This window comes from Molossus molossus, unplaced genomic scaffold, assembly GCF_014108415.1.
Source record: "Molossus molossus isolate mMolMol1 unplaced genomic scaffold, mMolMol1.p scaffold_m16_p_4, whole genome shotgun sequence".
NCBI classification, from domain to species: domain Eukaryota; kingdom Metazoa; phylum Chordata; class Mammalia; order Chiroptera; family Molossidae; genus Molossus; species Molossus molossus.
Genome location: NW_023425377.1, coordinates 61,883,132 through 61,895,582, shown reverse-complemented (window position 1 = coordinate 61,895,582; position 12,451 = coordinate 61,883,132). Strand labels below are relative to the sequence as shown.

At 47.4% G+C, this 12,451-nt stretch overlaps 1 protein-coding gene across 2 annotated transcripts in view; it reads right to left on the bottom strand.

Annotated features, from left to right (window-relative positions):
- Positions 1-7,473, bottom strand: part of PEBP4 (phosphatidylethanolamine binding protein 4) — a 212,703-nt gene extending 205,230 nt beyond the window's left edge. Inside the window, exons 1-2 of one of the 2 annotated variants that reach the window (XM_036241287.1) lie at positions 7,430-7,471; positions 7,209-7,345 (exon numbers count right to left, since the gene is read on the bottom strand). In XM_036241287.1, coding sequence (XP_036097180.1) covers positions 7,209-7,339 — 131 coding nt within the window. In that variant the 5' untranslated portion in view covers positions 7,340-7,345; positions 7,430-7,471. Of the gene's footprint in view, positions 1-7,208 lie in introns of both variants that reach the window. The other variant, XM_036241289.1, reaches the window with a different exon arrangement.
- Between the last annotated feature and the right edge of the window lie 4,978 nt (positions 7,474-12,451).

The following is a 12,451-nucleotide window of genomic DNA, read 5'->3' as shown; positions in this document are numbered from 1 at the left end:
AGGCTCCTCTCTGAAGTGCAGCTCTCAGGTTTGTGTGAGAAGCTCCAGTTTAGCCACAGCTGCTGGGCTCTGCTTATACGTTTTAGCCCGGTTGGCCACCAGGAGCCCTTCTCAACAGGTACATTCATTCTCAGGTCAACAGGTTCATTTGGTTAAGATGATTCATTGAGAGAGAAAGTGTGGGTCCTTAGCCTTTCCAAACAGGCCAGCATTGCTCAGCAGCTCCACAGCCCCCCATTAGTCACCCAGAGCTGCCCACGGTTTCCTGCTGGATGTGAAGCCTGAAGAGGACCCGGTGAAAATGGAACTTGGGGTAGTTGATCTGGAGAAGGTGCTCCTGAAGTCCGAAACTGGGCGAAGGCAAGGACCGCTTCCCCTCCTGACCCCAGCCTGCAAGAGTCTTCTGAGCTCCTAGCTCAGGCAAAGGCAGCTGGAACCTGCAACACTCATGAGGAGCAAGGTTATTCCTCAGGCCAGCACCCCAATGCCAGGACAGGCCGACCGAGGCAGGACAGTTCATCACTGCCTCTTAGCTGAACCACCAGCTTGCTGAGCCAACTTTTAACTCTTCACAAGTGCACAGTTCTTGCTTTTGGATGGCATGGTTTTAATAGTTTTTGAAGAACTTTTACAGAACTGGTTTTCATTTATCTTCAAAGCAGCCTTTTAAGGATTATTTGGTTTGTTTCTATCACTACTCCTGCAACTACTGCAAACTGAGGCTGACAGAGGGGACCCTCTACTGGCAGAGAGATAGAGATTCATCACACAGCACAGAACGGGAAAAGGGGTCAAGGAGGAGGAAAACTGAGGACCAGAGGGGCCTTCCCCGGGGAACAAACAGCTATCTTGTTTTTATCTAGTAGAGTTGCTGCATGTGCTAAATAGTGAAGCAGAATCAGCAAGTTGACATTTGATGAGAGGTGTAACTTTGAGTGCCCTGGCATATGGTATATACCAGGAACCAGGGTCAGTGCGCCCAACCCGAGTCACACCCATGGGGCACTCCAGCCCGCTGTGGGAAGCCCTCCTGTTGCCCCGTGTAGCACAACAAGCCAAAGGTCATGTGTAGGCTTATGTCCTGATTAGCAGCTTTACCAACAGCTTGGATCGGGACACAAGACAAATTTAATTTGTAAATGGCCCAGAACTGGTAACTAACAATTCAGACGATTAAACCAGCCTAAAAGAAGATCTGAACAAACCCGAGATGGACAGAATCAAAAATTAAATTTGTAAAAATACACTTTAAAACTTGCATTCCAGTTCAAAGCCCCGAAGGGACAACATTCCTGCAAGGAGTGCCTGTTCCGCTCACGGTGTACCTCACATGGAACACGTTCTAATCTCCACCCGGGATCTGGGGTATCTCCGGATCTCCTGGCAAGACAATAGTGCATCCGAGGGCGTGTGGGGAGAGGAGCAGGGACTCTGGTCCCAGCTTGGCCATTAACTGGCATTGCAAAAGAGATGGGGCGGGGGGTGTCATTTACTGAACAACCTCAATAGATCAGGCACATCACACAATATTATTCCATATCATACAAAAATATCTTGAAGCAGCTACTATCATTGTTCTCATCTCCCAGATGAGTAAACTGAGGCCCAGAGAAAGCTAAGGAACTAGCCCAGAGTCTCATAATTAGTGAACTGGGGGGAAAGAGGAGCATGGGTGTGGCAGGAAGTGTCCAAGATGCCCCAAAGAGCCCTGTCTCCTTGTGTTACCCTCTCCCCTTGAATGGGGGCTGAATTTAGTGACTTGCTTTTAATAAAGAGAATACAGCAGAAGTTATAGGATGTCATTTCCAAAATTATACGGAAAGGACGCCTTCTTCAGGGAGGCCCTCTTTCACATGCTCTCTCTCAAATCCTTGCTCGGGGGGAAGCCAGGTGCTGTGTTGTAAACAGCCCCAGGGAGAGGCCACATGGTGAGGTGACCAACAGCCACATGAGCAACCTCAGAAGCAGAGCACCCCAGCAGTACACCCTTCAGATGAGACTGCGGCCCCAGCTGACAGCTTCACTGCAACCTCCTTGAGCCAGAGATGCCCAGCTGAGCCAGCCTGGAGAAGACGCGAGACAGTAAATGTGCAGCTGCTTCGTTTCCAGGTAATTGGCTGTGCAGCAATAGAGAGCAACTACGCAGGCTTGTCTGCACTTTCCCCCACTCCACACAGCTTCCCCAGGGAGTCACTTAGCTTCTCTGGGCTTCTCTTTGACCCTTTGGCATTGTAAGAATTGGATTAGAGAAAAACAGTTTCCCAGCTGTACCTGTGGAAATGGCTCCGAATTCCAGCTGCCCAAAAGCAAGGGTGGAGATGAGGCATGAGAGGTCTTAGTGGGCAATTCCCGCTGTTGTATGGTTCTCAATGTGAAAGTATGGGGCGCCACACTTAAAAAGAGCAGTGGGTCTGTCTCCAACCATCCCTTCCTGAAAGTGGGGGCCCAGAACCAAGGCCCTGAGGAGGAATTAACAAATGAGGTGGATGCCCAGGTTAGAATAGTTGCAGGTGAAGACAGTGTGTATGTGTGTGTGGGGGGGGGGAAGGGGGGGCTGGATCCCTCCCATTGACATGCCAGTAGCAATCAAGACTTAATTACAACAGAAGGGTGTACAGTCCACATGGGAGGTGGGCCTTGAGGGCCTAGCTAGAGTGATCAGGGAGGCTGTGCCACTGGACCCTACAGGACACCTACTAAATAGGCCACTCTACCAAGCCTAGGAGATGTAGCAGTTCTACCTAATACATAGAAACAAACACAGGGAGACAGCTAAAATGAGGAGACAAAGAAATATGTCCCAAATGAAAGAACAGGACAAAACTCCAGGAAAAGAACTAAACAAAATGGAGACAAGCAATTTATTAGATGCAGAGTTCAAAATTTATAAAGATGCTCAAGAAAATTAGGGGAAGAGTAGAGAAACTTAGTGAGAACTTCAACAACATAAAAAACGACCAATCAGAAATGAAGGAGGCACTAACTGAAATAAAAAATAATTTACAGGGAATGAGCAGTAGAGTAAGTGAAGCCGAGAATCAACCCATCAATTGGAATATAAGGAAGCAAAAAAAACACCCAATCAGAACAGCAATAAGAAAAAAGAATCCAAAGAAAGTGAGGATACTGTAAGGAGCTCCTGGGACAACTTCAAGCCTACCAACATTTGCATCATGGGGGTGCCAGAAGGAGAAGAGAGAGCAAGAAATTGAAAACTTATTTGAAAAAATAATGACAGAAAACTTTTCTAACTTGGTGAAGAAAAAAGACATACAAGTCCAGGAAGTACAGAGAGTCCCAAACAAGATGAACCCAAAGAAGTCCACACCAAGACACATCATCATCAAAGTGCAAAATGTTAAAGAAAAGGAATCTTAAAAGTAGCAAGAGAAAAACAGTTAGTTACCTACAAAGGAGATCCCATAAGACTATCAGCTGATTTCTCAAAAGAAACTTCGCAGGCCAAAAGAGAGTGGCAAGAAATATTTAAAGTGATGAAAAGCAAGGACCTATAATCAAGATTACTCTGTCCTGCAAAGTTATCATTTAGAATTGATGGCCATATAAAGAGTTTCCCAGACAAGAAAAAGCTAAAAGAGTTTATCACCACCAAACCAGTATTATATGAAATGTTAAAGGGTCTTCTTGAAGGAGAGAAGAACAAAATATGAACAATAAAATGGCAATAAATACACATTTATCAACAATTGAATCTACAAACAAAATAAACAAGCAGAACAGAAACAGACTCATAGATACAGAGAACTTTTTGTTGGTTGCTAGATAGGAAGAGGGATGGGGGGGATGGACAAAAAAGGTGAAGGGGTTAAGAAGCACAAATTGGTTGCATAATAGTCATGGGGTAGAGGGGGCCAATGGGAAAAAGAAGGGGGTATCTGTAATACTTTCAACAATAAAGATAATTATTTTTAAGACAGGGGGTGGGGGTGGGAGAAGCATGACGTTTGTCTCCAAATATTTGAAGGACTGTCCAGAAAAGAAACTAGACTCTTTCTTTGCAGTTCCTGGGGCAAGACTAGATAGAATGAGGTGAAGTTAAAGAAAGGCAAAGTCCTGTCTGGGTAACTCAATTGGTTAGAGCATCATCCCAATAAACCAAGGTTGTGGATTCAATCCCCAGTCAGGGCACATACAAGAATCAACCAATGAATGCATAGATGGATAGAACAACAAGTCTCTCTCTCTCTCTCCCTTCCTTTCTATAAAATCAATCAATCAATCAATCAATAAAAGAAAGGCAGCCTGGCCGGTGTGGCTCAGTGGCTGAGCTTCAACCCATGGACCAAGAGGTTGCTGGTTAATTCCCGGACAGGGCACATGCCCAGGTTGTGGGCCCAATCCCCAATGGGGGGCATGCAGGAGGCAGCCAGTCGATGTTCTCTCTCATCAATGTTTCTATCTCTCTCTCTAAAAATCTATAAAGAAAAAACATTTTTTATTTAAAGAAAGAAAGGCAGCCCCTGCCTTGAGATTGGGACGTGCTCCGAAGGGTGGAGCTTTTCAGCGCAGAGGAGAGGGCTTTGGGAGGCGGTTCCCAGGGCCACTTGTGTGGGGACAGCAGGGAGAGAGAGGATTGTCGAGTGGACTCACCTTAATGGCACTGGTTGGACAACTATGATTCTTTTGATTCTGAGATGGAGCCAGGGTTCTGACTGTTTTTGTTGGTCTGGTCGGTCTCGTCTCTGGAGTAGGTGAGCTATTATTCTAGAAGAGCTTTTCTCTTAATGTTTTCCCATTGCTTGTTACTGTACATGAAATTCCTCCTTTATAGATCAATACCTTTAGGTGTTGAGCTCTAACTTCAAGAATTTCCTGTTAGACTCCAAATACCCACGAGAGGAGTGGCTTCGGGTTGCAGGGTGTTGTCTCTCATAGGTTGGAAGCCTGAACTGAGCAGGTTCCCTGGGGAGGGGGCCCCAGCGCGGGACACACTGATCCCTGCTCAAGGGTCTGATGTGTCCATGATGTGCTCACATTCAGTTATGATCTTTTATAAACAAAAATCTTTAGCAGGAATAAAGACAAAGCTTCCATTTTGCAACAAATAGTTTACAATCTGAAGACATTTCCTACCACACAACTTTAGTGCCGAAGTCCATGTTTCTTAAACTAGGATCTGCTGGTGTGCTCTGGGGAGTCCTAAGAATGGCTCCTGCTATGTTCTGAATGTTTGTGTCCCCAAAAATTCATATGTTGAAATATTATCCCCCTAGTAAGATGATATTGGCAGGTTGGGCCTCTGAGAGGTGCTTAGGTCATGAGGGTGGAGCCCTCATGAATGGGATTAATGCTCTTACAAAGGAGATGCCATAGAGATTTCTCTTTCCTTCGGCCATGTGGGGACACAGCGAGAAGACAGCTGTCTGTGAACCAGGAAGCTGGTCCTCACCAGACATTAAATTTGCCGACAGCTTGATCTTGGCTTTCCCAGCCTCTAGAACTCTGAGAAATAAATGCCTGTTGTTTATAAGCCCCCCCCCCCCTGGCATTTTGTTATAACAGCCAAAATGGGTTAAGACAGCTCTTCGCCCTTTACTGGAGTTTGCGACACTCCAGGTGCCCAAAGCAGGTGGGGAAAGAGTGTGAGTGCAGAGTCAGGTGAGGGGGTTTAACCCCCATCTGACACCTGTAGGCTGTGTCAGCACCATGGGCAGGTGATTCAATCTCTGGCGATTCCTCATCTGTAAAATGAGGATGATAATACTTATCTGGAAGATTTGTGATAACAAATGAGTCAAGGAGTCTAATGCACCAGAAGAACTCCTGGCATGTGACAGGAGCCCAGAGTGACACAGGGGCACTGGCTTCCAGCATGTGGCTGTATACAGGGAAGAGTCCAGAGCAGCGCAGTCAGCTCCAGTGAGCACACACAGATGCTCATTCGTATGCATCCCACAGTGTGGGCCACACGGGGAGCACAGAGGCTCTCCACAAGGGGGCCATTGCATGGCCTGCCTCTGCCTTGCCCTGGCCCAGCTGACCTGCCAGCTTGTGGGGGCCTGGCCTTCTGCCTACCAGAGGAAGAAGCCTGCTTGCCCCCAGAAGGCTCTGCTCAGCAGAGGACCCAGAGGGCCGGTGCCCAATGAGAGAGGCAGCCACGCTCCCTCCTCCCACATGGGCCCTCACCCAGAACTGTTTCACTAGAGTTTGAAAAATGTACTGATAAGAGCAAAATTTGGTGGTGTTGTTTTGGGAGGAGGGGGCCTTCAGCTACCTAACTTTTGAGGGGAAAAGTTGTGTTTATCTTTCTAAAAGCAGTGTCTGTAAGAATTCAAATGTACACAAGAAGGCAGTAAGAGGTAGTTCTTCCTCCCTCTCTCGCTTCTGTTGGCTTCAGTGGGAAGCCAAACTGGCCACCGGCGTGGCAGCAAAGTGGCCGGGCTTTTCTAACCAACAGTCTATGAGCAGGGAGCTGAAATTCAACACGGCCAGAGAGAAGCACATGCTCTTGAAAGGGAAAACTCCAGCCTCTGATGCCTAGCCTCTTCTCTGGACAGCAACCCGTGGCCACACCCCTAAAAGGCCAGCCTGTCCCAACACTCTTGGGGCCTGTTACTGAAAAGCAAACAACAGCTCTTAAACTGCACTTGTTTTTTTGTTTGTTTGTTTGTTTGTTTGTTTTTAATCCTCATCCGAGGACACTTTTCCATTTTTTTGTACAGACAGAGCAGGAGGGAGAGAGGAAGAGAGAGAGGGAAACATCGACGTGAAAGGGACACATCGAGTGGTCGCCACCCGCACAACCAACCAGGGCCGCGGACAAACTGCAACCGAGGCACACGCCCTTAGCGGGAACTGAACCCGGGCCTCTCCAGACCGCAGGTGGATGCTCTAACCGCTGAGCCAAACCGGCCAGGGCTGCACTTGTTTTTAAGATGCTACGTTGTAAGGGGGAGGGAGCAGGTCAGGCTGTAAGAAGAGATCGTCTCTTGGGGTCCCACCAGGAGAGTCAGCCAGCCCCTCAGAGTCCCAGGAGGAGCTGACATCTATCTATATACTGCTCTGGTCCCCGGAGAGCTGCCCTCTGGAAGGCAGGAGCCCCGCTCAAAGTCCCTTCTCTGCAAGGCCGTCCCCACACTCGGCCTGTCAGCAAAGGCTGCCTTAGGAGAAGGCGTGTTCCTTGGGTCTGGAGACACCCCTCCCCGAGACCTCTGCCCAGTTGCTTTCTGGGGTCCCACCAGCCTTACTTGCAGACGACAGCATCCACTTCAGACAGAGTCTTGAACTCACACTGGCCATTTCCCGCCTTCTTTCCGATGACCGTCATCGTGAGGCCGAGAAACAGCGCTGCCGTGGTCGGCCTCATTGCCCAGCCCATGGGTGCCTGGAGCAGAAGGAGCCTTCAGCACTGCCAGTCCTCTGCAGGGGGGTCCCTTGCCAGCCTGCACGCCCCACCCCAAGGGCCCACCTGATGGAGCAGAGACCTCTATTGAGCAGAGGGAGAGGAGCGGGCAGCTGCCTGGGCTCTGGTAGTTAATCCGCCACCTGGACACAAGTGCTTTGGCAGGACCTGGGCCTATTCCAAACTGGACTCAATTTGCAATCCTGGCTGAGGCCCCTCCTCTGTCAGAGCAAGGCTTGCTGTCACTCAAGTCCTGGCTGCCAGGGCCCAGAGCAAAGCTGAGGTGCTTATATAAATAAGCCTCTCAGCACAGCTCCTCATCCTGCCTTACCACTTGCCCCGTGTGTGGCTGGCTGGTCAAGGGCCAGCCTGCTCCTTTGGCTTGAAGGCAAACCCTGGGAAGCTGGTGACCCCAGGCTTCAGGCTGGGGGCAGGTTCTGGGGTGCTTGCAAGAGCCTGACCTTCTAGGAGCAGAGGTTTAGCTGGGCTGTGCCCTTTGGACAACTCTGCTTTTCCTACCCACAGTTCCTCCACCACCTGTTTTGACAGCCTCAGGCTGTCTGGTGGTAGATGTGCTTGGATGCAGCAACCTTGTGTGGGAGGGGCTGCCGCACAGGGGACAGCACCACCCAGCCCTGAGGCCAGCTCTGGAGGGCTCTCTGACTGCACCTCCCCGCAGTGCTGAACTCCGCAAAATAAAAGTCTTCGGAGAAGAAGGCCAGGAGAGCTTTAGGCGAGGAGGCGGCCTGCACCAGTCCTGCTCTGGGAGGAAGGGGGCCTGGGGCTGAACCATACTAGACTCTTCCTTGGGAAATAGACCTGCGGGAAAGAGTGTGTGAGACTCTGATTGGAACCAGAACTGGCAGGGGAAGATCAAAGGCGTTTCTCCCACGGCCTTTCCCAACGATCTGCTCTCTTCTCTGAAACAGGAGTGTGGGAGAGCTCACCAGCCCGGAAGAGAGGACTCGGGAGTTCTGCTCTGAGCTCCTCGGGCTGCTGAGGGGTGGGGTGCTACGCCTCTGTAGCAGGCACCGTTCCCTGCTTTCTGAAACAAGTAATAAAATATGACCTTGCGGCCTCTGTACCTAAGCAGCTAGATCTTTAGAAAAAGTATATTCAGCATGTTACAGGATAGCAAGAAGCTAGGAAAATTCCAGGGCAGGAGGAATAGGGAAATTGAGAGAAGAAAATTAAACAAGGCCAAGCAGTTTGAACAACTTGCGGTTGGCTTGTAAATAACAAGCCATTATCTTCCCTGAACCAAGGACACTTGCAAGCAAATGGTTAATGTCTCTCCAAAGACAGCAGAGAGGAGGGAGGAAGGGGGAGAACCAGTCTCACCTCATCCCACTGCCTAAACAGAAAAGCCAGCAGTCTCCAGGTTTAGCAAGATAAAACTGCCAGGTGCTCCTCACAAACTAGGAAAGCCACAACAAAGTAAAGGGGGACCTTGAAAATTAATTTGTACCAAGATATTCAGCAGAGGAATTTAAAAATCTATAGGCAAACAACGTATATAAAGCAGAAATCCCCCACCCAATCCATTCTTCAAATTAGCTGAGAGCCCATCCGCACATGTTGTGCCAGACGATAGATTTGCTTGCTTTGTTCCTTTAATAAATCTGCATGTTTTACTTTCTTAATCAATTCACTTTAACACAACACAACTATCTGGAGTCACTCATTAGAATTAATTCTTATGAAAAGACAAGGACCGCGGTGGGGACAGCTGCTCCCCCTGACTCAGGGGCTGCCTGATAACACCTCTCTGGTGTCTGAGAGAGACGGTTACAAGCATAGCTTGTTTTCTGATTGAATTCTTGCTTCCAGGATTCCAGCTTCCAGCAAAAAACCCTTCTTTGGGGCTACAAATTAAGCACACTTCTTAATAATGAGACTCCCTGAAGTATGACAAGGGCTCCCCTACAGAGAACTCATTCCCAAGAACTCCCAGACTGGAAAGTGTCTCCTGGTAGCCTCCTCACATGATGGTTGTAAGAAGGAAATGAAATGAATTAGGTAAGGCACTTAGTAAGCTACCTGGCACCTAGGGAATGCTCAATAATTGATGGATGGTGTAGCTATTCTTCCACAGATCAATCCAGTCATTTGCGATCCATTTCGCCAACAGGTATTGTGTGCCTCCCATGTGCTGGCCTGTGCCAGCTCTGAGGTACAGAGTCCCTGTCCTCATGGAGTTCACAGGACAGCAGAGCCCGAGGACAATGCTGCCAGAATATCATCGAAGGCCAAGAGACTCTTTGTCTTCAAAGTGGCAACCACTAAAGAAGCCAGTACTTTCCTGGGTGCCAACAGCCCTTAGCATCAGCAATAAATGTCTGCCTGGAGGAGAGAGAGCATCCTCAGTGCAGGGTCGCTCCTGTGAGCCCACTCACATCAGCAATTCTTCCTGACTCGGTATTCCCCAGGCTTTTATCGTTGAATCCTCGTGATGATCCTCCAAAGTATGGGAGACTGAGGCACAGAGGTTAGCTAATCCAGACCTTGATCACAGGGTAGTAAATGGCTGACCTGGGATTTGAACCCATGCCATTTGGCTCCAGACCATGCTCCTTAATCACTCTGCTCTACTGCCCCCTCTTGTGGCTCTGCTGTCCTCTCACTTGCTCCCCTTTTATTTCCTTTGTTCTTGGAATAAGGCCCAGAAGCTTCCTGCAGCCCAGTGTCCTGAGGGATCTGACTCTTCCTACGCACCTTTTGGTAAATAGCCAAAGCTCATTTCTTTAGAGAAACACACTCTGACCCCCGGGGTCCATTAAATTTCAGTTATACAGGATCAGAGCACTTTATCCCTTTTCTTACTGTTCTTATGTTTTTGTTTATTCCCTTTCTTATTATTCTTATATGAATTCTTTTGTAATTATTTTCTTAGTGATTTGCTTATAGTTCCAGGCAGCACTCAATCTGCATCTAGCATTCCAAGCACTGTCCCTGGCCTGTCTAGATGCTTAATAAATTCTTGTTTGAATGCCTGACAAAATTGCCACTTCTATTACTTATAGTCCTTATTTTCACTTAATAGCTCCTAACTCTCTGTAAACACCCGTAGGAAACTAACCACTCATGTTGGCGCCTGGCCCTGGTTCCCTTTTGCTTATTTATCTAACTTCTCTGGCTTGTTTTCATACAGCGATATCTGACAGAATATAGTGGTTCTTGGTATTTTCAAATCTGATCGTTCTCTTGGGTATTTACAGGGCTTTGCTTAGAGTCTCAGGTTTAAAGGGGCATGTTCAAGCCCAGAGAGGCACAGCTCCTCCTCCCCATCACCAGCCTGCTTTACTCAGTTGGTTCCCATCTCTAGATCCCTCGATGCCCACCTCTGAAGCTCCTTCTCTTGCTTAGGCCACGTGGGCCAAGACGATCTTCAATCAATCAGGCCCAACATCATCAATCAGGCCTAGGCTGTTGGCTTCTTGAGGTCCCTTGGTCCCTCCAGACCCTGGGATCTGCTGGACCAGTGCTGCCAGAACCCCTGGGTTCCCCTCTCATCCTTCCAGGCCTTCTGTGCCTGACACTCCCTGTCGCCACCCAGTTGTCATCTCCTTTCTCTGTCTACACACAGACTCTTACACTTTCCCTTCCTCCTAAGCTTTCCCACTAATGCCCTCTGGAATCTCTGAACTGCAGTGACCAAATTCTTCCAGGATGCCAGGAGAACCAACCATGTGATTGGAAGGTTGAAACTTTTATTCCCCCCATCACCACCTCCACCTCCATGGAGAGGGGCTGGAGGTCAATCAATCACCAGTGGCCAAGGATTCAATCAATCATACCTATGTAATAAAACTTCCATAGAAACCAAAAGGGCAAGGTTCAGAGAACTTCCAGGTTGGTGAACACATGGAGATTCAGGGAAAGGTGCTCAGAGAGCATGGAAGCTCTACCCGCTCCCACTTACCTTATCCTCTTCATCTCTTCCATCTAGTTAGTTAAATGTTTCTCTGTGTTCTGTAAGCCACTCTAGTGAATTAATCAAACCCAGGAGGGGGTCATTGGAACTTTTAATCTATAACAGGTAGGTCAGAAGCCCAGATGACAACCTGGACTTGAGATTGGCATCTGAAGTGGGGTAGGCATTACTGGAGGACTGAGCCCTTAATCTGTAGGATCTAATGCTATCTACAAGTAAATAGTGTCAAATGGTCCAATTTCATTCTTTTACATGTAGCTACCCAGTTGTTCCAACACTATTTGCCTCCAGAACTATGAAAAAATACAATTCTGTTGTTTAAGCCACCCAATCTGTTGTATTTGAAAAGCCCTGGAAAACTAACACACTTGTCTTATTCCTGGTCTTGGGGAAAAGTTTTCAGTCTTTCACTGTTGAGTATGATGCTAGCTATGGGTATTTCATGTATGTTGTCAGCAGAGTTGGTTTCTCCTGAGTCCCCTCTCCTGGGTTTGTAGGTGGTGGCCTTCTCTCTGTGTTCTCACACAGTTTTTCCTCTGGTGTCTCTTTGTGGGTCCAAGTTTCCTTTTTATAAGAATGCTAGTAAGATTGAACTAAGACCTATCCTAATGGTCTCATTTTAACTTAATCACTTATTTAAAAGGTTCTATCTTCAAATACAGTTATATTCTCAGGCACTGGAGTTAGGGCTTCAACATATAAATTTGGGGAGGGGGGCACAATTCAGCCCATGACAAAAAGGATGCTCACTTTTACTACTTCTATTAACAGACAATTAGCAGTTCCAGCCAGAGCAATTAGACAAGAAACACAAATAGAAGGCAAATTAGAAAGGAAGAATTACCTCTGTTTGTAGATGACATGATTTTATATGCAGAAATCTCTAATAATTCAAACAAACAAAGGAAATAAAGAACAGAAAAGAATCCACAAAGTCTCTAAAACTTCATTTGGACCATTTTTCTTGTTGTTATCAACTATTATTTGTAGTTTTTTATGCACCATTTATAGCAGATAACCAAACTGGAAATTGTCTTGGAATGTAAAAGTACCAAAATGTAATTTTTTCTGTTGCTATTTTTATAAAATCCCTGCTTTCCTTCTATCACAATTTGAATTACAGATATTCTAACTTATCAAACAGAAGATACAAG